We start from the raw sequence: 25,849 nt of genomic DNA on the forward strand, positions 1-25,849 counted from the left end.
AAAGTCTTTTACCCTCTCATTATGTGACAGTCTCCGTTTCTCACTGGCTCATAATTTGAATCAACTTTGTGCTTCTCATGCTGTTAATATAGTAACTCATTCAACACCATCTTGCTGTTTATTAAGAATTTCTGAGTATTCTGATACTTGCTTTGCTTGAGGTTTCCGGGGTGACCAAGTCTAAACATGCTCCAAGTAGCAGAATAGATGTTTTCAACTTTCAGAGCTCCTAATGCTGCAGAAACAGGTTACAATTTGTGATCTAGAGGTCCTGCTGGAGTACAGGGCCTCGTGAAGAGACAAGAACACTGCAGGAGACCAGGAGATTGTCCAAAGAACTTGTCAAGGTCGATGGTTTGTAATTAAGCACATAAGAGCAGGATGCTATGTGAGCACAAAAATAGCAGAAAAAAAAAAACCAAACATTTAACTGGATTACCTTGTTCTGGTATGTAAATTGTCTGCATATAGGATACAGTGATTAGACTTAATTGAAGCTATGTAGAGGAATCAAGACTAAAATGGGATGGGATGTCTCAAAAGGTGTGCAAGGTAAACAATATGAAGACATAATATGTATGAATATTATAGTATTCATACAATATAGTATGAATAGATAATTGAAGGGGAATTTGGGGGATGTTTTTTGGGGAAAAAAAATCCCCCAAAAACCCCTGTCTAGAGACGGATCATATTGCACCCCAGTAACAAGCAGCATGACATGGTAGAGAAACGGGTGATAGAGCTGTAATTCAGTGGTAGTTGTGTGTAATGAATAAGAGTGATAACCTCAGATCTTGCTACAATGTGAGGAATTACAAAACTGCACATTAATAATAGTGATGTCATTATTAGCTAGGCCATTTAACTGATTTATTAGATTATTAATAATGGGTTGATTTAACAATAAACATTATAGACTCTCATTTCATGCCTGCAGTCAAAAGAAGTTAAGACCTTCAGGTACCAGCTGACCTCTCACCCCTGCATCCTCTGAAGGTCATTTTGGGATTAGATGTATTAGTCTGCCAAGTGCTTAAGGGCTGCAAACCTCTGGGGTGAATTGCAGGACTGATTTCACAAACTTTTCTTAAGGAAAAATGGCACCATTTTGTTTTAGCTTAGTTGGTGCAAATCACTAAACAGATCCTCGGCATTTGAAGAGTAGTTTGCTTTAGGTTAATTAAAGCTTCAGCTTAAGTGATCTAAATAATCTACTTCTAACAGGAAAAAAAAAAAAGATGAAAAGTTAAAAACCAAATCTTAATTAAATCAGTTTCTATTGACACACTCAGGCAAGCCCATAAAATTTTCTCATGCACGCTAGCACTTGTCTAAGAACCTAGCTCTCGTGCTTTGCTGTATTTTGCAGTGGGTTTGTACTGGACACAGCACAACTCCTACCTTCCCGCCTTGAAGAGACTTTTCTGCATTTTCCTTGCACAACACTTGCCGGGACTTTGCCAGCAGCCTCTTTCTTCAGCGCCGAGACAGGACAATGCCCACAGAGTCCCTAAGTCACATTCCCAATATATTATCTTCACCAAGAGCAGGATTTAGGGGAGGTGGGTTTAAGTGGTTGGCTTTTTTTTCCTTTTTTTAAAGACCTTTCCAGGTGCTTCATGAGACTTTTCCTCATGGCTGCCCAAGCCCAGCAGCTTTCTCTCAGAGGTGGCAGACTGGTGGGCCGCCTCCCCTGGCACTGCTTCTCTTGCCAAGTTTGGATGGGTACAAAAAAAAAAAAAAGAGTATTTACCAAAAGAAATTAGTTCTCTGGTTTGTTTGGGGTTTTTTTGTTTGGTTGGTTGGTTTTTTGAGGGTTTTGTTTTTGTTTTTGTTTGTTTGTTTGTTATTGTTGTTTTTTTTTGTAGGATAGGCTCGAGCCTTCCCGCTTTCTGCTCCTGCGCCGGGCTGGGCCTTGGAGTTGCACTTCTCCCGGGGACAGCCAGCTCGGAAAGGGGCGGCCTCAGCCCCGGGCCTCCGGCGGGCTCACAGCCTGACCGCCCTCGGGCCACCGAGAGGGACCGGGTACCCGGTGCCCCGAGAGCCGCTAAGAATAGTTGTCGAAAGCCTCCCCAACGACCCCCGGGGAAGAGAGGCGGGAGCTTGCCCCTCAGACGGCGGGACGGGACGGGACGGGACGGGACGGGACGGGACGGGACGGGACGGGGCGGGGCGGGGCGGGGCGGCGCGGGCGGCATCCATGGAAACCGAGCGCACGCGGAGCGCCGCCCTCCTTCCCACCGAGCCGCCGCCATGATGCTGCTGGGTCGCGGGCTGGACGCCAGGTAACGGGGCGGTGAGGGGCCGGGGAGGCTCCGGGCTGCTGCTGCCGCCGCCGCTTATTGCGGGTCTCTGCCCGTCCCCCGGTCCTGGGGGTTTGCGTAGCGGGGGCTGGTTACGTCGCCTGGTCTTGCCAGGCAGGGGAGGAGGAGGAGGAGGAGGCGGCCCCGTTCCAGTCAGGGTACCTAGGGAGTGGCGGGGGGGTCTGCGGGCGATGAGGGCCCAGTCCCCCATACGGCAGTTTAACCTCCCTGGGGGTGGGGGATCCAACCTTGTTTTCCTGAGGTAAAGGCCGCAAAACTTTTCAAGGCTTGGTGTGCTGCACAGAGATGAAGACTTGCCAGTTTAATTGGGCCTCTTGTTGATAATTTTGTAGCCGCTTCTAAGCGGCCACAAATAATGGGGGGGGACGTGGGGACGGGACTTTTCACACCACTGTCTAATGAAATGTAGTGCTTCATGTCCCAAAATTAAATATTATTTGCATGGGAGTACTGTGAGAACAAAATTGTAGAGTGGGTGAGGAAACGTGCTTAAGGCTCCCCCCGGGAGGGGAACACTTTCTGACACGAAGATCTTCCAATAAAACAGGAAAGGAGATGCACCTTTTACTGAAGATTTTATCAGATGAAATTTATTAATACTTAATGAGACTCTTACTTTCCCACTCACTGGGTGAAACCTTTCCAATTCAAATGGTTCTATGCTCAAGCATGTACTGGAGGACTGAACAATGTACTTGGAATTTTTTCTTTCTTTGAACAATATCTCTTTTGAACAGTCTTCTAGACTGCTTGCCATGGAGAAATACAACTGGGTTTTTGCCGGTAGCAAACCTGAAATATTTTTCCTGAGGAGTTTCTGGGGAAAGGTGTTCTTAATTTGCATTGACTGCATTGCTGTTTAGTCTTGAAGTATTAAATTTCTTCCACTTTTTTTGAGTTTCATGTGTTGTGGTACTAAGTCAATATTTAATTTCTGGTCAGGATTTGGAGTTGGGGTAGCTTAAGGATATGAAGGAAGTTTTCATTTCTATTCCTCACCAAGATAGTGGTACGAGTGAATTCTTTTGCTGAGAATTCCAGCATTTCACATGAATCTCTTCATGTAGACCATGGAGACTTCTTAGGACCCATTATCTGGCACTTACTGTTAGCTAAATTGTCCTGTAGTTCATTCGCAATCAGTTGTCCCAATCAACAACAACTGGCGTTAATTCACTGATACTGATTTGGTTTAATAGTATGGCTGAAGCATAACTAAAGCAAGACTATCAAATGATGTAGGAACAGGAAGGCAAAATATCAAGTGAAATATATTAATTAAAAATTCAGAATAACTTATCTAGATCATTAATAATGAAACAGGCATTTGGTTCAAATAAAAAATTGAATTAAGTTATTATAATTAGAAAGAAAACAATTTGTTGGTGTGATGAATGTCCTCTGTGTTTTTAGGTTTTCCACTCTATACTTGTGTCCATTCACTTTTCTTCTCTAATTTACAGGGATGTTTATCCACTGTAGTGCTGAACAGGAGCGGTTTGGTTGGTACCTGTTCACAATTTAAAGAACATTTAACACCGCTACAGAAGGGCCCTCTGCTGCCTAATTTCTCCAACCATTGACTTGTCTGTTTAGATTGTAGACTCTTGGAGGAAGCTGTATGACCCAGTCTGTTTGAGACCTGCTGGTGTTACCACTATGTTAGTAATTAATACCAACAGTAATAGTGAACTTTTGCTTAATCACAGGAGGAGAAATTCTAAGCTGATTTTTGTGATTTGGGTTTTCTTCTATTGGGTCTTTAACTATAAATCCTGCTTTTTTTCTCGTTCCTTTGTTTTTCATTCATAAATCAGCACATATTACATCAGACTGTTATGATATTACCGTTTTAAGAATAGATTTCTGTTATGCACTGAAATTAGATGTCCAAATCATGTATAAATTATTAATAGTATAATAGTTTTTCTTCTGTATGTGTTTGTCCCCTTCTTATTTTTCACTTTTTTTTTCTTTGATATCTAGGGACAATCAGACTAGACAAATACAAGATGCTGTTTCAAATGTGGAAAAACATTTTGGTGAATTGTGCCAAATATTTGCTGGATATGTACGTAAAACTGCCAGACTACGAGACAAAGCAGATCTTCTAGTAAATGAAATATACGCATATGCAGCCACAGAGACACCAAACTTAAAAGTTGGACTGAAAAACTTTGCAGATGAATTTTCCAGACTTCAGGATTATCGCCAGGCAGAGGTACAAAATTAAAGCTGTACATGTTGTGTTTGCCATCTGAACTTTTCAGTTACTTATCTGTAATCAAAAGGGAAAAGATATATCCTTCAGTCATGAGAGAAACATGGGAGAAACCACTTTTAAATATGTTAGTGGCAGAGCCGGATAGGCTGCCAAACCATTCATTATTTACTCTGCTGATAACTTTAGTGAAAAATACCTGTGATTAGTCCTGTTGAAGTCAGTGAGACTATCCATATAAGCACTCACAGAACTGGAGACAGAGGAAGTCTTTTATTGGTCTTAGACTTTGGATTATGATTTATGGTTAATAAAGTGTTCTTTTAGTTTTGTGACTTGAGTTGTCTGGCAGCAGCTGAGGTAAAATCAGTCATTTCCCTTTTGCTGAGTCTGTTATCAGAAGTAGTATGGAAGAGAATACTAACTGGAATCCTTCCTGGGCACTGACAGCCCCTCTGAGATGCTGTTGGGGACCACTGTAGATTTCATAAGTCTGTAGTTCAACATGAAAAGTACAAACTTGATTTGGAATATGCGTGACAATATAGTCACGGTTCTGCTAGATAAGTGAGAATGTAAAGAAAGGTGTTTATGCCACTTAGAGATCTGTGTGTGGGGCCAGTCAAACTGTAACTTATGATCCAGAATTTCAAATGCTGAGATTTAAGAAAAAAATAATTTGTTCACATGTACTCAGACTACTTTTTGGAGTACATACCTATTTTTTCAGTAGGGCATAGAAAACTTACAGTTTTGAGAAGCTAAGAACCATTGCAATTTAAAAAAGAGGTGAAGGTAGTTGACATTCTTGACGTTTTCAGATAAAACCTTTTTTTAAAAAAAAAAAAAAAAAAAAACCATTGCAAGTCTTTCTATATTAACTAAGTAGAAAAAGAAAACCTTTTAAAAGAAGTTAATCTGAGGCATTTAGTCTACTCAGTAGAGGGTTTGAAAAACAAGAAATACTCATATATCTTTAACAATGTATCTAGGGCCAAATCTTTAAGAACTAAGAAGAAATGCAGGGGTGTGGATAGTGGGATTTTTATTTTTTTCCATAAGCTCCTATGCATCTGGCTCCAGCTGAGCCATGTGTAGGTCCTTATGCTTCAATTGATGTAACAGCAATTTATCCCTCTGTTAATAGGGTAAATTTATGTTATGGCCAAAGATGCATGTGAAGTCAGACTGCATGATCTCTCAGTCCTTTTCACTTTTAAACTATGAATCTGTAATTTTGAGGTACCTATGTAACAACTTGAGTTTTTATCTTTTGATTTCTAAGTGTGATTTTAAAAACGGCATTTGGCCTACATCCTCCTACCATGCTTGTTCCCAAACCACCATTGCCCTTTGAAGGAGAAAAGGCAGAATAAGCAAATGAAAAGAGAAGCTTCTAGCCTTTAAATCAAGTTCTCATTTGCTCATGAAAACCAAATAGTTAATCTCAGCCTTATTTCTTTTGGGCATTAGGTTAACAGTTTTCATATGTATCGATAATGTGGGCAAGAGAAAAATAGCTTATAAGAGTTATCGATTTCTGGTCTTGAGCTGCAGTGCTAGATACATAATTGCTGAGGTGTGAGGTGCTTTCACAACATGTATAAGGGTAAGCGAGCAAGACAGACAGGTTATTTGATATGTCTACATCACATGTTTCTTTTGGAGTCTTACTGCCCCATTCCATTCTATTCTATTGGTAGTTTAAGTGAAATGGTTTAACAGTGCCCTAGTAGATTTTAGTAAAGCAGAAATGTTTGCTCAGTTGGCATAGATTTTGGCTGACTGGTGACTTACAGTTCAGAGAGGAGTGTAATGTCTGTCCCTTACCAGTAGAGGTGTGCACCTTGTCCTAATTTGGACATAACAGCGATGGGCCAGATGGTCCAAAGTCATCAGCAGCTTATGCCAGGGCCACTCGGGCAGTATTGTCAATTTTGACAAGCAGGCAGGTCTTATCCTATTGCCTGTCTGACCATATGTAGCTGTTTTTCTAACTAGGAGAGCTGAAACAATAATTCAGATGTACTTATCTGTGAGAGCATTCATGCATTTTACACAACCTGTTATTGATATTTTTAATATTTTCAGTACGCAGTGCGCTGTTTCCATTCTTTTAAGAGCAGAAGCATTGCATTTCTTACAGTGTGTTTGATAGCAAAGATGGTTTAGTCCATAATCTATCAACAAGTGTAGAACAAATACATTGATCTTTAACTTTAGATAGAAAGCTACAGATATTCAATATGCAATATTTGATGTATTTAATACTCAGTTGTTAGAATATCCAAATTTTATTTATCCTTGTGTATTGCCATTGAAAAAAAAAAAAAAAGCCATTCCACTAGAAATCAGCTTGAGCTTCTCAAAATACAAATGATTTACTGGTTAATTTAATTGATTCTGGTTTTTGCAATATTTTTAAAACCTCCATCCCACTTTATTTTCAGCATATATGAACTAAATTCCTAATAAGATGAGTCGCTAGTAAATGTATTGTTTTCTTTTTCTGCACACACCATAGATGCAGATGATTATAGTGACCTTGTGATCTCTTTTGTAGGTTGACAGGCTTGAAGCCAAGGTTGTTGAGCCTCTGAAAAGTTACGGAACCATAGTGAAACTTAAAAGGGTAGGTTTAACGTCTGTTTTTCTCACAAAGTACATTTTGGTGTTCTGGCCACTCAGTTGAAAACTACTTTGCAGGAAGGGTGTGATTCTGATTTTTCCTACTGCAGTAATCTAACTAAATTATATAGTAATACATCTGAATTGAAGCTGTATATATGTTGGAGGAAAAAGCTTTGATGTGAAGACAAGGATATTCAGACTCTGGGAGAGCAAGCAAATGCTAAAAAAAAGCATTGCGGATAGTGTGAAACTTTCCGGGTAGTGCAAATTCAGGACTTCTTTCTTTATAAACAATGTAATTATTTTTATTTAATTATTATTATTGCTACTGTTGTTCAACGTTCTAAAAGGTGAAATATTTGTAAGGCTTTTGGCTCTTAATAATCTATATGCTGCCTTTAACAGCTTTTCTAATTTAGAATTGCATTCTACATTGAAGTTCATAATGTAGAAGACGCTTTTTGAAACTGATAAATAGGTAGTGGCCTGAATCCTTCTCTGTCCTGCAAAGTCATCAGGATGACCTGAAGATACACAAATAACCTGAGGTCTCTTTCTTCGCTGTATTCTGGAAACAGTGTATATAGGGGTTTGAAATATTCTCACAAAGTATCTGTAGATTTCTTTCCTCCAGGAGGGATAGCTTGAGCAAGTAAATTTTAATAAACAGATCTTAGTTTATAGGATGAAAACTGTTCTTCACACTGCTTGTATATTATATAGAGGTTACCTTCATCCTGTAAACTCAAATCTGTATTTGATGTATATATCTATCATAATCTATATAAATCAGAAGGTAAAATCATCAATATTTGACGGTATCTTATAATACAGAAATCTTATAACATGTTCATCATGGTTGAGTATATTGTGGCATTGCCCCTCAAACAAGCATTTTTCAGATGTTTTTGTTCTTGTATCTTTTTAATATGGTGAAGAAGCAAGTACAGTGTTCAGAACTTACTGCATAGCTACCTCAATTGGTTGTTCGAGAAACAATCATGAAGGAAATGCATCCTGCACTTGAGTAGTACTAGATGTGGTAGTGCTTAGCAGAGTTGTAGACTACAGAGCCTGCATCCTAGAATTTGGTATTGTTATAGTCGCTGGGAAACCGTTTGTGAGACCTAGAACTGACCGAGTGTATTCTACAGGATATAAAAGTTGAGGGTGGAAGACAATTTCATGTGTTTGTGGCACTTGCATTTCTGAGGAGACACAAAGAACACTGCAGGAGTGCTTGGGGCTTCAGAAGCATTGGAGATACATAAATGTCCTCAGTAAATGCCAAGGACAGAAGCAACTGAAGCTAGATCATCACTTGCAACAGAGAATGGCATTTCCTGTTGTCTTTGCCATTCATAATGCCAGAAAACATTACATAATGTTTATCTTAGCTACAATGAGGAGTACAAGAGCATTCTTAAACTGTAGATGGGATTAACTATTTTATCAATGTACCTTTGAACTAAGAGAGACTTCACTAAAGATCTAGACCATTAAATGATTTCCTCCATTACCATAAACCTTGGTTAAATCTTCACTGTTTGGTCTACAGTTGTCATCTGTAGACACTAGAACATTTTTAGTGAAAAAGGAAGTTTTGTCAGTTACGTGAAGCTAACACAGGGTTCTAGTTGTAAGACTGCTTTACCTTTAACTACATTAGCTGATTAAGTAAAACTAGGCAGAATATGTCATTATAGCACTTTCTATAAAGGAGATGTTCTTTCTCACTGCTACTTACTGGACCTGCTCCAGGGTGTACGCAAACTATTTTTGTGCTGTATCTAAAAAGAACTGTTACTATTTCTGTCAGGTAAGACATCAATGTCCTTTGATCCTAAATGCTTTAAAAAGGCCCAAGTTAATCAGAATAGTCATTTAAGTGCTAATGCAATAAAATTGTTTCTTTCACGTGTCCTAGTTGACTATTCCGAGTAGCTCTCTGGGGCAGGATTTGGCAGCTTCAGTGGAACCTACTCTAACATTCTGTAATGCAGCTTCAGAAAGATTTTAGGATTTCCTTCTGTTTCATTGTTCTGTATATCAATCTTCACTTTTCTGCTTTTTGGCAACTCTGTTCCTGGTTCCTTTTCTTCATATAAAACAGGACATCATAAAACCAAGTTGATCCACCTGCAGAAGAAAGGACTGATTTGCTTTAATAACTTCAGTGACTAAAGCAGGTAACAGTACAGTGATGAGGATCTGCCAGCTCGTCTGGTGGATGGACTGTAGCTGTACTACTTATGGTTTGAAAATAGATGGCTGACTAGCCATTCTTATGTGTGACTGGAATTCATAGTTATAAGCCAGAGGGACTATGAATAATTTTATATTCTCTGTATCTGTCCTTTATCTCACTGGCTATTACATTCCATCCCATTTCTCCTTGGGTGTAATTAAAGCATGTTTTCTAAAAACACATCAAATCTTGGTCTGAAGATGCTGGAGGGGAATGTAGGACTGTTTGTAGTAGTTAGTGGTTAGTTGATGTTTGTGGTGTTTTGTTTTAAATGAAAGACTTCACCTAATCTTTGGTTCTTGTTATGTGTTCCAGTGAGATTAAAGAGCTCTGTGATGCTCTATTTTCTTTCTGGAGGAAGGTATTTAGATCCTAGTATAACACATTTTTCATTCTTTTTGGTTAGTTAGAAATGTAGACCTTAATCCTTTCACCATAACGGCATTTTCCCCAACTTTCACATATTTTATTAATGTTTTTTTCAGCACCATTTTCAGTTTTTCCACATCCTAGACAAAATATGTATGTAACTGTGCCCTGTCTTTGTACGTCCAGAATTTGTATATAGCTCCACCACTACAGCCACAGTAGCACCAAGTCTTTGTCAGGCTTTGTCTAGCATGGAGAAGTACGATGGCTGTTGTTGCCCCAGGGAGCAGAGGTAAAGAAGGGAACAGTGTGGTCCCTGGAGGTATTTCCGAAGTCACTCTGTGATAGGAAAAAAACCTCCTGAATTTTATAATGGTAACTCTAGTGGCTTCCTTAGCATTCTCAAGTATACCTTGCATGGAAGTCAGAACCCTTTCAGCCACGGTGTTAAATCTGATTGACTGTTCTAAATGGGTCTAGAAAGTCAGTGCTGTTAACAGGGCCCAGTCATTAAATAACACCAAACACGCAGCTGTGACCATTAGATACAAAACTCTTTTGTTCTATGGCAAAAAGAAATATGTTTTTCTCTTCTCTTCCTCTACCTTTAATTTAAAATTTAAAGCATTTTAAAAGTTTTTTCTATTACTGCTTTTCTTGCAGCTGCCATGGTTTTCATAAAGGAGAAAGCACTTTCCAGCACTTTCACATGGCCTTAAAGGCGGTGTAAATTCCCTTTTGAAAGAACAGCAGCAAAGTTAGTTTTAACAGGCTAAAAATGCAGGTTTTATTATCAGAAACAAGCTGTGTGTCCCTATAGACAAAGCAAAATGACAGTCATGTACACAAGGATATACAAACAGACAGTAGAGATAGAAACAAAGAAGAAACTGCATGTTTTGATCGTCACCTCACGAGGTTATTGAAGACACAGCACTCTGAACCTTGGAACGCTCATGCTTGTCATTGACTAAGTGACCTGGTCACAGGATCGCAGAGCTTTGAGAGAGACATATTCTTGGCTGCATGTCTTTCTGGGTGAAGGAGACCTACAACCATGTTAAAATTTGGAAATTGCAGGAAGGAACACAGACAACTTCCTGAGATTATAGTTTTTAATAGCTTTAATCCACTCTGCTCTGGAATGGCAGATAAATGAGAACTGGCCTTTTTTAGAGGAAATGATGGTTTGAAATGCATGCCCAACTCCTACCTCAGATTTTGTTAGACTGATTTGTTTGGACTGTATTTTTGCTTGTTCTGCTCCTTTAAATGAGAGCCATCAAAATTAATGTAATTTCCCATACCAGGGTCAATGGAGTGATAAATATCTGACTGACAATTATAGGTTCCATGTATGCCAGCCTATTTGCAAAACACAGTTTTATAGCATGAACAAGAATTTGAGAGTGGTATGTTCTTATAGTCTTAAATTGTCAGAGGTCTTCCTAGAAGTACATCCTACTTCTCCTTTGAAAATGAGGAGCAAAAATAGCTGTCAACAGTTTCTGCCTTTTCTGTATCAATAATTTTCATCTTCTCCAGCTACATCATTACTAGGATGTATTTTGTTTGAAATGTATTTAATAATAAATTTATTTAAACACCTTACTAACTGCGTATATAAATATGCAGTTTAACCCTTTCAGCCATGAAAGGGTTTCACCCTTTCTATGGCACCTTAAGCTCTGTGTAGTAGCTTTGTGTTCTTCATAACCTCTGATTGGTACTGACTGCTGCCTGTTCTGGTTTTTTTCTTACCTATTTATTTGATGACACTTCTTAGTTCAAGTGCCACCTTTATTCCATTGCTAAGCCCGGAATGGACATGTTTTCTTACTGCTTTGGGTATCTCAGCTTTTGACCATATACTGTACTTTTCATGAAAAGATGTGAATATCTTTTTCTTTTTTCCCCACATTTTAAGTTATAGTGTGTGCTACAGAGAGTTGTGCAAGGTGCTAAACTCTCTTGGTCCCCATTGACTTCTCTTTCAGGGGATCATTTAACAGGATAAGATCAGTAAAACCTGTTTTTGTTTAAAGCAGAAGTTCTCTTCATGTTTTCTAGGCAATGCATGTATGAAGAAAAGTGCATTTTGTGTTATCATAAATCTATTATCCTAGATCTGTTTCAAACATGTCTAAAACATTTTATTTCCAGGATGATCTCAAAGCAACTTTAACAGCAAAGAACCGAGAAGCCAAGCAATTATCTCAACTGGAAAAGACACGTCAGCGGAATCCATCGGATCGACACATTATTGTATCCTGTTTTTCTAGTGGCTATAAGAATTTCTTGGGAATTAAAGAATGATGCTTAGTGGGACCACTTCCTATGTTGATGTTGAATCTTAAACTTTAAATAGCTGCTTTGTTACTCACTCCCTTTTTTGATTGAACAAGAAACTATGAAGTATTTGATAGGTTTATGCCAGAGAGGTGGGCATAGATTGCATCTAGGAATTTGGAGGTTTTTGAAACTAAGTGTAATCAGACAACTCCTTTTCAACTTCTGTTGATTTTTTGTTCTCCCTGTCATTTTGGTAGTTATGCTTCCTTGTACCTAGATGGGGTTTGGGTTTCCTCCAGCTGTGAGACGAAGTGTGAAAAGAAAGGTTGTTATTCTGTTAGTAGAATAGTCAACCAGACTACTCTTCCTTTTAAAAGACCAATCACCCTTCCCAGTTTACTGTTCTGTATCACAGGGGGAAAAATTAAGCCTCCACAGAATTTCCATTAAAATCTCATTGAGGTTTCAAATTCTGAAGCAGTTAGAATGTAGGAAGTGCCAAAATGCAGGTGATCGAGGTAATTCTGCTTCAGTCCTTTGTGCCTATGTATTATGATATAGCATTTAAGTTCATGATGATGTGCTGCTTATTTTTTCTTACACTTTAGCATTGGACTCGGGAGCGAAGCAGTCCTATTCTTTATAAGATTTCATAGACTTTATTTCAGAAATTAGGATCTTTCTAGTGACTGGCGCATGGGACTGCAGAAAGAGTGAAAATTATTGTGATGGTCAAATGCTTCTCTAATAAAGACACACAGATGTCAGCCATAGGGTTGGAACTTGAGCTGCGATGCGGAGTTCTCTTCCATTAGAATTAAGTGAGTAAACAATCACAGAAAGCTATTCTCCCCAAAGGGAGACTGGTCCCATTTTGTTCCCTCTTGTGCTAATTCCCAGTTGATTTCATGGGTATATGGCTGGCACCTTGCTTGTTTCTTCTTGTCTCTTTGCTAAGCTACTCCCAAATATCCTTCTGTGGCTTAGCTTTTTATGACACCTGTGTTTTCTGTACTTAAGACTTTGCTTGAAGAGTTATTAAATCTCAGTACGGTCTGGTTTTGCATATGTCCAAAGACACCAAACGCTATATATTTGCATTTTAAAGTGATGAACACAAAATGCATAAGAAGTAGTGGGAGCAGGACTACGTTCCTTTGCTTTTGAGGATGTATGCAGGTCAGCTTTTAGGTCTGAGAGAGACTTCACCATGTTTATTAGCACAGCTGTTAGGCTCCAGAAGTGGCTCTCCTGAGCAACTGTCATGTTTTAGCAGAGAACAACTTTGGCCATAGATAGCAAATGATTTGGACTCGCTTCCAGATTTCAAGTCCATCTTCTAAAACGTGGGGGTAGTGCAGCTTTGAAAAGAAAACTTTACTGTTTTATATTTTGAAATATAAAAATGCCAAAACGGTTTATTTATTTTTTTCTGAAGTAGTCTGCCTAGGTTGTCTGATTTTTATTTTTTTTTCTAAATAAATAAATAACCAAACCCTCAGTCCAAGACAAACAGCTGTCCAGAAATATTTTGGCCTGGATATTTGAATTTTAGCAATACTATAACAAACCGTAAGTGATGTCTTACAGCAGGAAGCTTCAGACAACATAATAATAGCACTCTCCAAGTATAGAGAAGTTTTGAAATATCTGAGGTTAAATACTTCAGAATATATTAAAAGTAGAAGTGAAAACAGATTCTTTTATCAATATTGTTATTTTGCCATTTTTTCCTTTACTAATATTTCCAGTCACAGGTGAGTTTTTCAGAAGAGAAAATACCAAACTGCTGTTGTGGAAACTATGCAAGCTCTGCAAGCTGAGACATTTCACTCTCCAATAAACAAAATTTCCTTCCCAAAGTATCTGCACACAAAGTCTGGCCAGTCTGTTTAGGATGGATCGAGAAAATATAGTTTATTATCATAGAAATAACATATTGTATTTGTATGTGTAATGGCTGCTTATGCATAACAGCTGCCTTCATTTACAGAGAGTGACTGATTGTAATAATAGAGAACACACAAAATGTCTTTTCTTACTCTGTTTCCATCCTGTGTTTTGGGCAAAATCAAGAAAGGGAGATGAACATGTGACCTTATGTACTACTAAAGATCATTACCAATTTTATTTGCCCAGTAATAGCAGAATTGTCTATGACACAGTTAAGCAGTTTTTGTAAGGACATTGTTTCAAATTGATAATCTTGTAATACAAGGTTACCAGATTTTAATCAAAGAAAAAGAAGTGACAGAGCATGTCTTAAGCCTTAGGGTACCATATACATATATCACTAAAAACTAGATCATGGGAACTGGGCCTGTGGTGGCTATTTCCATTTTTTTTTTTAAAAAAAAAAAAAAAGTTCCTCTCTTAAGATGCAGTGTGGTAGAAATGGGAAGAATCCTACGTCTTCACTGTAGGATAAAATTACTTGATCCATGTACTGTTCCAAAATCCCAGGACAGGATAGGCTCCTGATGATACTAAGTGACAAGTTTAAGTAAATACTGTCTTGACTAGTCCATGATGTTTGACCAGTAATGTATGGAAAATAAAAAAAGTTTAGACCCAAATTTTGCAGTCTTCAAGTGCAAGCTCTTACATCTTTACGTCATTATTTTGTAATAGTACACAGTTCTCATACTTTACTGACCAAAATAGCTTCAATATCTTCATTTAAATGGCAGTGTGCATTTTAATACAGTTCATAGTTATATCTAATTAAAATATATCTAAAATGCTTTTTTTAGTAACAAATAAGAAAAATTCTGTACTTATGCATTAGGGATTGGTTGGTGTGTCCCCGTCCCCTGTTGAAAATGTTTTTAATAAAATATTTTAGTAATATACAAATACTAAAAATATAAAATACCTGAAATGCTTTTGGATCTAAAAATGCTATTAACTCTAGTCTGCTGATTGAGATACTTATGAGACAAGTGCATTAGTTCCAGCTGTTGCTCTATTGTCTCTATTTTTAATAATACATAAAAACTTAGTAAGACAAGGTGTAGCACGTGACACTGGAAAAATTTGTTCTAGATCCAGCAGGTTGATCTGCGCTTGAAGATAAAGGGTGATCTTTTCTACCCATCCTCCACTCTGGCCTGTGCACTCCTGCCCTCTCCTTCACAACAGCTTTAAAAAACCTTACATTTTTCTGAAGGATAAACCCTTGTGCTGGGTTAATTCCCTGAACCCAGACACTGTGTCCTCAGGGATGGCTCAGTGGAATTAGCAGATGATTATTACAGAAAATGGGTTAGGGCAGTGGGACTTTCCCAACTGGCTGCAGCTAGTCATTTTTCATGTTTCAGATCAAAGTCACAATGGCGGAGAAGGCATCTTTATTTGTTTATTAAGCTACAAACAAATTTACAAATACAGTAACGCAGATGTGTAGTATTTTGAAAACCCAGACTTAAAATGTTTTCATGGCATTTAGAGCAAATACCTTTGTATCAAATGGAGGTCTGATTTCACCTTTGTGTTACTTTACCAGGCTGAAAGTGAACTGCAAAGAGCTTCACTGGATGCAACTCGAACAACTCGGCAATTAGAGGAAACCATTGATAATTTTGAGAAACAGAAAATAAAGGACATAAAAGTACGTGTGCTCTTGTTTCAATATATGACATCGTGTTTCATCTTGCATAATAAAATTACTATAGTTACTCATTGGCAAGATTAGCAACATTTAGTATTAACTTAAGCTTACATAAATATAAAGCTTGTGGTATTCCCAAATATTTGATAATCTAAATATCATGAGCTTTGCAATTAAAAAAACAGTTTATTATTTGTAGAGTTTACTGAATTCAGAGTATTCCTGTATCAGATTGTTTAGCATCTGCACCTTACAACAGTTGCTATATTCTACTTCACTGGCAGCTGCGTTTGTTACTGGAATGATATATGTGGATTAATATTAGCCAAATTAACAGAAATAGTGATAAGTAAATAAAATATTTATCCATGCTGAAATTTGTGTAGGTTACCGTAGTTAAAAGTTTGACTGATGGAGAAAGCACAAAATGTTCAGTGACTGCAACTGAGCAAAGCTTTCATTTCTTTTTCAATGTCAGACATTAAGTGGCTTAAGTCCTAAAGACTATAGTGACTGAAAAACACTTGCATTATGTGATCTCACATTTAGTTATAAAATTCCTGAAGTGAGATACTCCTTTTTATTGGGGGGAGGTGGGGGGGTGGTGAGGGCAGACTTAAATAGGAAAGAATGAAAGATGGCTGAAAACTCCAACCAACCAGTATTTGATGTTAGAGTAATATGAAAAAGGTTGTGAGTTCTAAAGATGTCATCATTAAGTGTTTTTGTATATATAAGGAATATTTTATTATATAAAATATATAAAAATATATAATTATCTGTAAACTATAGATACAGATAGAATTTACAGATAATTTATCCTCAACCTGTTGAAAAAGACTGCCATCAATAAAGCAAAAATCCACTGACTACATCTTGTAAATACATCAGCGAATATCGAGTGAGTTTTCAGCATGGTGTTTTATTTATTCCTAATGAGCCTCCGCTTTGCTTTTCAAGTGTTTACTTAGAATTTAGTATGAAATGACAGCTGCTCAAGTGACAGCCCAGCCAGCATTTATGCTTAATTTCTAAAATTCAAGCCCAACTACTTCAAAGTACTAGGTGTCGTGCAGTTATTTGTATCATATGAATACCAAGTACAGAATTCAGTAATTTCTTGTATTTGAAGTGGAAATGTACTTTTCCTGCATTAAGAAAACCTTTGTTTTCATTTGCTTTTAGAATATATTTTCTGAATTTATAACTATTGAAATGTTATTCCATGGCAAAGCTTTAGAGATATACACTGCTGCCTACCAAAATATCCAAAACATTGATGAAAACGAAGATCTAGAGGTAAGAGTAATTAAGATTTGCTTTTCAGTTTACTTACTACATAAAAACAGTTTTCACATTGTGGGGCTATACATGTCCCAGGCAGAAACTGCAACATATGTTTCAGGTTCCCAGAACAAACTTCTTAGGTTTACCCAGCCCTTTTTTATACTTCTCCTGTAAGAGCATGTAGGTTTATGAACTCAGAGATTTTAAAAACGGAGAAGAATTGCAGTGGCAATCTAATCTTTCCCACAAAATGCAGGTAAGAGACTTTTCCTAAATTAACTGTCACTCCAAGCTCAGCTAATCGTAGTTCTTAAAGAACACCTCTGCAGTGGATCTCACTGTAAAGATGCCCAGTAAGAGAAAATCTTCCACTGCTCTGATAAGATGTTCTAAAGACTAATTACTTCATTAAAAATCTCTCTCTTCTTTCTGTTCTAAGTTTTGGTTGCTTGTTTTCATCGTTCAGTCATTGTTTTTTATTAGACTGTTCTAGAATTAAGAGAGATTTGCTACCAAATTGCTTTTTGTGCCTTGCGGCAATTACAGCTTCCTTTTAAGTCACCCTTTCTGTTCTCTTTGAGTTGTAGTCTCCCTGTCCCTGTCTCCCTGTTTTTCAGTCCTTTATTCATTCTTGCAGTTTTTCTGGATGTTGGGCCTTTAAACTTACTATCATTGAAATGTGTGTTGTATAATGTGTTCAGCTTGTCAACAAAGTTGTATCATTTTTGGTGTTGTTTTTGTAAATCTTATTAGTCTTTATTTTTTCCATGACATAGCTCAGGACCAAGGATGGCAGTATTCAGTTAGTGCAAGACATACAAAATCATGATTCTTCAGTGAGTCACATTTGAGACTACTTGGTATTTTTATTTCATTTAAACTACGCCATGGCAATTTTGTACTATTCTGGTTTCACAATTAAAATGTCATGTGGCACCAATTCAAAAATATCCTTTAAGTCAATACTTTATCTTTCACAACCAAATTTCCAGTCTCTTTTTGAATTTTCTGTTAATTGGACGATATTTATTTTCCATAAAAATACTAACTGACCATAATTCTAACATCCTCCTTAACTTTATTAATATAATAAAGTCTTGCATGAATAGCTTTATCATTTTTAGTATCGGGCTGGTAGTCTTATGATTTACTCTTTTTGGCTATTGGAAAGAACTTGTAAATATAATGGATATTACAGTCTCCCTGGTATTGTAGGGGTTTTCCCAAGCTTTTCTTGAGCTGCATATCCCCTGAACATTTCAGATAAACTTTCTCTGATGCAGCTGTGACTGGCAGCAAGGATTTGCTTGTGAAGGGGCCAAGAGTTCAGCTCTCCAAGAAATGGAGAGCCTGAAGGACGTTGCTGGGGTTCACATCTCCAGGTTCACCTGAAACTCACCTACACGTTAGTGGGAAACCAGTGCAGTTCTCCACTTGTAAATCCCCTCAGATATCTGAAGGATGTTTACTTTGATCATGTAAGTGTGTTGGTATGTCTCAGGTTGAGCAAGGATGTTGTTTCAGCTAAGTGATCAATCCAAACTACAGCTGATGCATACCTCTATAGCAGGTTTAATTGTCCAATGCTGCATTTTTGTTAGCTTCAGTCTTGGTGATTGTTAGCTTGCAAGCTGTATCATGGCACCCAAGTCACAGCTTTCTTCATTTGAACAGGTTTTTCGGAGCTCACTTTATCCACCGGACTATCAGTCTCGCTTAGACATAGTTCGCGCAAATTCAAAGTCTCCCCTGCAAAGAACTGGCTCCTTAAAATCTTCACTGAGGACAGTACAGGTAAGAAAGCAAAATTAAATACTAGATCACTGGATTAAAAGAATGTCTTAAGTAAAGCCTTAGCTAATGTGCATGTACGCGGATCCACTATCTTTACTCAGTTCACAACAAGTTACAAAGGTAAAAAGACTTCCAAGGGCACATAGATCATATTGAGCTTTAAATAATGGAGTTTCTAAACATCGTTTTTATTTGAGGAAAAAAACAAAATCAGGTTTTAAAGCTGCGTTGTTTACTTTTGAAAAATCCATTTCCAGAGATACTATTTCGTTCATCAACAAACTGTGGCATCTTGCAGAAAAGCTCTAGGAGCTTACTGGAAACAGAAACGACATTCTTTAAATAACACTTGTATATTCTTAGTCTCAGTATCCAGATCCTAGAGTGTGGGTTCTCTACCAGATCCAAACTCAGGCTGGAGGTACCTCCTAGCAGTAGAGCAAACCTATAACCAACAGATCTTTCCTTTTATACTCTGAAAATTCAGAGCAGGTGAGGAGAAGGATGATTAAAATAAGTGAAATAGATGGAGAAAGTGCCACTGCTTTTGAAGCAGCTACCTTGCAAAAATCTTGGACACTTGTTTGCAGCAGTAAACTTGCAGACATTGCAAAATGGGTAAATTATTTTTTATTTATTACAGCCTTAATCCTGTAACTAAGATGATTCTTAACAGTGTTTCAGTTAAAGATGGCCAAATTTAAAATATACTCAGCCCACTTTTCATTGGATAGAATCATGCATCGATACTGCAATACTAGAAAGTTTTCTTGACTTTGTACACACCATTTCCCCTTCTCTGCTCTCAACACAGAAAAGATCAATTATTACAGTTGAATTATTCTGTTGTTGAAAGTATGAGTCACGCCATCTGGATTCAGTGCATAAAGACCAACCTTGACTTTGAACAAGTTGCCTGTATCTCTAACAAATTTCATGTTCAAGCTACTTCAGAAAATGTTTACCCATTCCTTTTATTTGAAGACCAGGGGAAGCTGTCAAAAATCTGTTGCCATTTTCCTTGAGAACTTCCTCACTGCTGTAAAACTGAATCAAGGGTATAAAAGCATCTGTAATTACTCTGAGGTGCCACAGATGACTATGTTTTGGACTCTCTTTAAAAACAAACAAACAAAACCACCAAAGAAAACCCAAAAAGTATGTACACTGTGATTTCTCTCACAGATGGAGTAGAACTCCATTTTGACTACTTGAAAGTTTACCCTACTCTTCTCCTAGGCCTCTCATGGACCTGTAACTTCAGATGTTAATGTTCTCATAACTTCTCACTGGAATATCTGCAAAGAGCAGGAAGCCATCCTCTCCTAGAGGGAAACTGCAATACATTTCAAAATAATGTCATCTTACTGGGCTATGCAGTGTATCTGCAGAGGAGGATCACACGGCAGGAAAAGGGTGGAACACCCTACTAATGCAGTCACTCTAGGGCAGCAAAGAAGAGGGAGACATCCTGTTCCGCACATTCCCACGCTGCCCTTTCTGATTCTGCGAATAGTATGTTGCATCAGGATAGGTACATGAATTACATTAAGGGCTCTAATCTCTGGAACCCACCAAACATCTCACTGGCAAAAAATGCTGCGTTCAGAAAAACCTTCAGGCGACTTAGTTTTACCTTTCGGTGGATCTTTCACTCCCAAGTTTTCACAAGTCTAGTTTCATGCTACATAATAACATACTGACCATAATGCAGTTCTTTGGAATTCTCAACTTAAAGCAGTATAAATAATATGGTGAGCAGTTCACAGAATCATGCAGACTAAGACTACAGAGGGACGGATGACACAGACACTAACGTGTAGGTGGGGGGTGGGATGGGGTGGGAAGTCACCGCATACCAGAAGGGATAAACTGTGCCAGTAACACAATACTTGTCCTTCAGAGGATTTAGCACGTACCATCCTTCAATTTATTTCTGGTTCTGTAGACTACCTACGTTTCTGTATTATTTCCATATTAAGAATCTAAAGTACTCCTTCGTTTTTTCACAAAGAGCTACCTCCTTTTAGAGTTTTGGTGCCTTAATGTGATGTCTAAGTGATCTAAGTGTGTCCTTCCCTTACTCCTGGAGTGATATGCTGGAAGGACTCCTATATGCTAAATTATCAAAAGCAGGAATTTACAAAGACCATTAGTAATTTTGTGTCCATCTTAATGGTTTTGTCCCTCAATTCTTTCCTCCCTTAACTTTTATAGTTGTTTTCAGCTGACACTGGGACTAGCTGAAGCAATTGAGATGCTAGTTTCTCCATCCTATCTGCCAGACTTCATTTAGCAGACAGTCCTATAAAACCACAAGGAAAGGAGCAATGGGCGATGCTGTGAGAATTAATGTCGCCAGCTGCACTGACAGTACAGCAATAAGACTTGCATTATTTTTTCATTTTTATGCAATTAATATGATCAGGAGATAAAACTTCTGTGCATGAGGAAAGCTTTTTTTTTTTCATAGGATGGTCGTGCCCCATGATGAGAAAACCTCTTCAGGGGTTCAGGCCTTTTTTTAAACATGACTATTGCAGATACTTAGTTTTACACAAGTTCTGAAAAGGCTATTTAAGTTTTCACGACAATCCTTTGTAAATTCCTTCGTTTTGCACTTTACTTGGCAATTCATCTTCAGCATTTTGTTTTACCAATTCAGGTTGGTATGCTATATTTTAGAACTATAGCAGAAGAGAATTACCTTTTCCAGATATTTTAAATCAAACTTAATTACACAAGTTTTATTCACATGCATTTAATATAGCCAACTGTTTTGCACCTACCCTCTAAGACAGCAAAGTATGGTTTTAACCATACTGAAATTGTCTGCATCCAGGTGTTCCAACACTGCCTGCTGTGTAAGACGTGAGGAGAACTGCCATGCTTTCTGTAGTAGCACATGCAGTGAAAAATGCAGCTCAACAGCTAAAGCAAGGATAGTCATCACCTACGTGCAAACTTAGATAATTCATTTTCACATAAATTGTTTATGATGAGCAAGAAATTATCAGATTACATTAAAATTTTTTTTAATTATTTTTTTCAGCATTAAGTAGTCAAAAATCACATTTTCAAGTACTGGTATTGTTCTGGCTTTATGGCAAAATAACATGGATTAACACTTCCTAATTTACTTTCTCACTTTCCTTACTCTGATCTAGTTTGGGCCTTAGGTTAGGCATCTTGCCACCACCTCACCTCCACCAGTGATAACATTTTATCTACCACTTACCTAGTTACAGCCTGGTCACGGGTGCTTGAGTAGTAAGCAGAAAAAAGCCCTAAAGCCAAAATAGCACCGCTTATTTCAGAAAAGGGGAAGAGGGAACTTTTATTCAGAAATATGATTGAAGTTCTCCTTAAGAATTTCAAATGCTCTTAACTAGGAAACACTTGGAAAATTAAGTCTATCCATTGAAATGAAGCTACCTTAGCAGGCTCAATCTGCAGCACTCCTTAATCTCCAATTACAAATCAGTGTCATTGTCTTTTTCTTCTTTCACGGAATGAAAGATTGCTGGTTTAGGCATTTAAACTCAAGTTAACCCAGCTTCATCCAATGATTAACTCCATTTTCTGTTACGTTCAGAGATTTGTAAGCAAGAATTTGCTTCAAGCTAAATTATGTACTTTGTGAGCACCAACAAGACTAAAGATTTTTCTGCTTTCATTAGTTCAATGATTGCAGTTTGCTTTATGCACACACAAAAAACTTTTGTTACATACATAGCTGTGTGAATTATGACATCTCAGAAGTCAAATTTAATAACCAGCACTTAAGGACTTTTAAAATAGGGGGTTCTTTACCAAAAAAAAAGAGGCAAGTTTTGTCTTCAATACTGAAGTTTTATTATATCACTGTATGTAAGAAACTCAGAAAATATAACCAAAATTAGAGCTGCAGATGCCCTCAGAGAACTGCTGAACCTAAAATCATTTTTCAAAAGCATTCCAGATGACTTGGATAACTGTCTTTGAGTTTAATAGTCCTTTTCTCATGGGGAAAGAAAAAAAATCCATATATTCTACTTTAAATTGTAAATGTTGCATCTTCTGTGAAGAATCTATCTTCAATAGGAATTAGATTGAGCCCTCAATAGAAAAAAGGATAGATGGCAGAATCTGTCAGATGAGATGAAAGCTTGGCAGCTGGCACTTGTTTTTAACATTTGATGAACCAAAAAAAGGCTACAGTATAATTCTGAAGGGCAAGTGCTGATGGGCAAGGAAAGTTCATATATGAATCAAGACTCTTCTAGTAAAGTTTGTGTAATTTATTCTCAAAAACAGCTTAGAGCAGCACCGTGTTGAGTTTTTCATTTAACTGAAGAGGTTTGTTGTCTTCAAGATAAGATTGTGCCTTAATACTCATCTCAGCCTGCTGCCTCAACAGCCAACCCAGAAAAAACCTGACTTGCATCCTGTTGATTTTTAACATCAAATTCAATCAATGCATAGGTTTCCCTATCCTATAATAGTTCTCAGGACTATGGGGATTTTTGTAGCTTTTAAAAACGATTACTGTATTTCTATTCTGTGCCATATATATGTTTCTGTTGGCATTGTGCATGTTACTAGAAATTGAAGGGTTAAGGCAGAAACAACTTCTCCCCACACACACTTACATGAAAAACCTAGGAGTACTTAGACTGAAAATGCCAACAGAGAATTGTTTTTCTTTCAGGAGAACAAACACTTGATGTACTTGGCTTGGATTTTTGTTTTAACAGATTTCCAGCAGTATGCTAAGAAAAGATGAAGAAGAAGAGGAGGAGGAAGATGAAGATGAGGAAGAGGAGGAGGAGGAATTAGATGCTACTAAGGAAGTGAGATAACAAAACAGTTCTAAGAGTCTTTTCTTGTTTTTTCTGATTGGGAAAAAATATAATCCTTCTGTGTGTTAATCAAAAACTTCACTGAAGCTGTATTTTTAACATTCCAACAGGAGCAAGAATTGGCACTACTAGTAGAGTGCCAGACAATGAATGACCAGGTACAAAGAGCAGAATAAAAATCTGCTGAAAACGGACCATTTCAGTAGCTAGAAAGTGAAATATTTAAATAGAATCCTGTATTATAATTGCATAGATACATATTGCAGTCACATTTGCTTAAGCTTACACGATGAACAGTGTCCAAAAACTGCACTAAGCTGACAAGCAGCTATGAACATAAGGGTTTGCTTGTTACTTTGCCAATATATTATTTTTTAGCTACACACCTCTTGGATTTTTTAAGTCCTCTAGCTGTATCTGTCATAATTGGTTTTATACATCCTAAAGTAACTGCAATTGCTCAAGAAACTGATTAGAGCAACAATCCTGTTAGACTTCATTTTGTTACCCACCTTGGAAGGCAGAAGGCAGGGTGAGGTGTATTGTTTTCTCATTTTCTGCAGGCTTGACTCAGATGACTTCTGATTCCTTTACACATACAGAATGAACATTCACAAATAAGTCCCTAGCCTAGTATCTACTTTTAGTGCTGTTTTGCTTTTAAATAAAAGTGCCTTCATTATAAAACTAGTTGATATTTTATATAGTTGACATTTATTATATTAGTTGACATATATATAGTTCAAACTATATATAGTTCAAGTTTCATGCGTTTAACTAGTTGATTCAGTTACCAATTCCATCAAACACACAAGAAATGGCACATTTTGAGTGTAATTTCTTGCCCTACTTGGAGATGGTGGTTATGCGTGTTCATTTTTTAATAGCATACAATTGTCTGTCAGAAAGCTGCTACCATATTATCTCCAGCGTTAGTATCTGCTAAAGAAAGAACACATGTATAAATATAGAATTTAAACTTGTAACTGGGAAAACAATCTTAAGTTATAACCAAATATTCTTTTGGTTACAGAAATAAACTAGGAAATGTATTTTTAATATTAGTGCTGCCTTTGTCCACTGATGCAGAGCATGCAATGCATACTTGTTTTGACAGGTGAAAAAACAGGTTTTGCCAAAAATTGATGTGATGAAAATATAAGTGAAAATGTCACAATACAGGATTCTGTTTTAAACCCAGAAAATAGTTATACACCAGAATTACATACTATTGACACTGAACTACTCTTGACAAGGAGCAGTATACTAATGACCAAGACTTAAAAAGTATCTACATAACTAATTCCCGTCTATTTCAGCGAGTAGGGCACTTCAATAATTATTTGTGTCACGACATCAGAATTACGATGATCGCCACTCCTACCATTTAATATTCAGTGAAGTCACGTAGTCCATCTCCAAAACACAGGGTTAACTTCATGATTACATCAGGTTTCCATATAATACACATATATGCAAATAGTCATTTTTTTCTGTACTACGCCTTCTGACTAAAAAAGGAAGCAGTGTTTAATTCCCATTAAAAGATTAGTAGCTAGAGTTCGGAAAGAGAATTGGATTTTTTCCTCAGCAGTTTCAAATTCCTCCTCCCCTACCTCACAGAAAAAGTTGACTTGACGAATTACAGAAAAACTTACAGAAAGGGAGAAATACAGTGTTGGGCAACTTTGTCCTGCGTATATGAAGTCTTAAGTTTTCACATTAGACAGAAATTGTGTGACCTCAAAACTATAGATGAAAAAGTCACTGATTAAAGTATTTTGAAGCCTGAAGAAGAATTTAGAATGCAATTACATAATTAAATATTACCTAAAGATACTTTTGCAAAGACTTTTCTCATGGCTTATACACTTACTGCAAGACTGACAGTATTCCATTTGTTCATATATATTTTTGATCACTGACATGTAGATGATACAGGCTGGTATCCATTCTTGCTGTGAGTATTCTGCCCCTCTGTTGAACATGCTGGCCCATCCCTTTGGGACTAAGCATTACCTTTATGCACTCATCAGATTGTCAAATGTTATGGCTTTCCTGAGTGCCTCAAGCTGCTTCTGTATGTGCTCACTATTACTAGTTTTTGATGACAGAGACCGTTTTCCTTTAAATCATGATTTTTTGGACAATGGTAGCAAAAGCAACTTCAGAGTAAGCCTAACTAAGGAAACTAGCTGTATTTTATATCAATGCCACAAACTGCAGCAT

General features: G+C 37.4%; 1 protein-coding gene across 1 annotated transcript; it reads left to right on the forward strand.

The window, feature by feature from the left end:
* The first annotated feature begins 2,256 nt into the window (after window positions 1–2,256).
* CIBAR1 (CBY1 interacting BAR domain containing 1) lies at window positions 2,257–24,297 on the forward strand. Its single transcript, XM_074145418.1, has 10 exons — window positions 2,257–2,288; window positions 4,314–4,548; window positions 7,112–7,180; window positions 11,960–12,061; window positions 13,840–13,845; window positions 15,594–15,698; window positions 16,884–16,997; window positions 18,660–18,779; window positions 19,269–19,271; window positions 23,516–24,297. The coding sequence occupies exons 1-10, from the start codon at window positions 2,257–2,259 to the stop codon at window positions 23,618–23,620; spliced, it is 891 nt and encodes a 296-aa protein (XP_074001519.1). The 3' UTR covers window positions 23,621–24,297.
* Window positions 24,298–25,849: the final 1,552 nt, after the last annotated feature.

The sequence above is a fragment of the Numenius arquata genome, chromosome 3, assembly GCF_964106895.1.
Source record: "Numenius arquata chromosome 3, bNumArq3.hap1.1, whole genome shotgun sequence".
Taxonomy (NCBI): domain Eukaryota; kingdom Metazoa; phylum Chordata; class Aves; order Charadriiformes; family Scolopacidae; genus Numenius; species Numenius arquata.

Coding starts and splice junctions, on each gene's coding strand:
- CIBAR1 (XM_074145418.1), top strand. CDS start 2,257: ATGATGCTGCTGGGTCGCGGGCTGGACGCCAG. Junction 7,181..11,959: donor CCATAGTGAAACTTAAAAGG/GTAGGTTTAACG, acceptor TTTTATTTCCAG/GATGATCTCAAAGCAACTTT. Junction 16,998..18,659: donor ATGAAAACGAAGATCTAGAG/GTAAGAGTAATT, acceptor TCATTTGAACAG/GTTTTTCGGAGCTCACTTTA.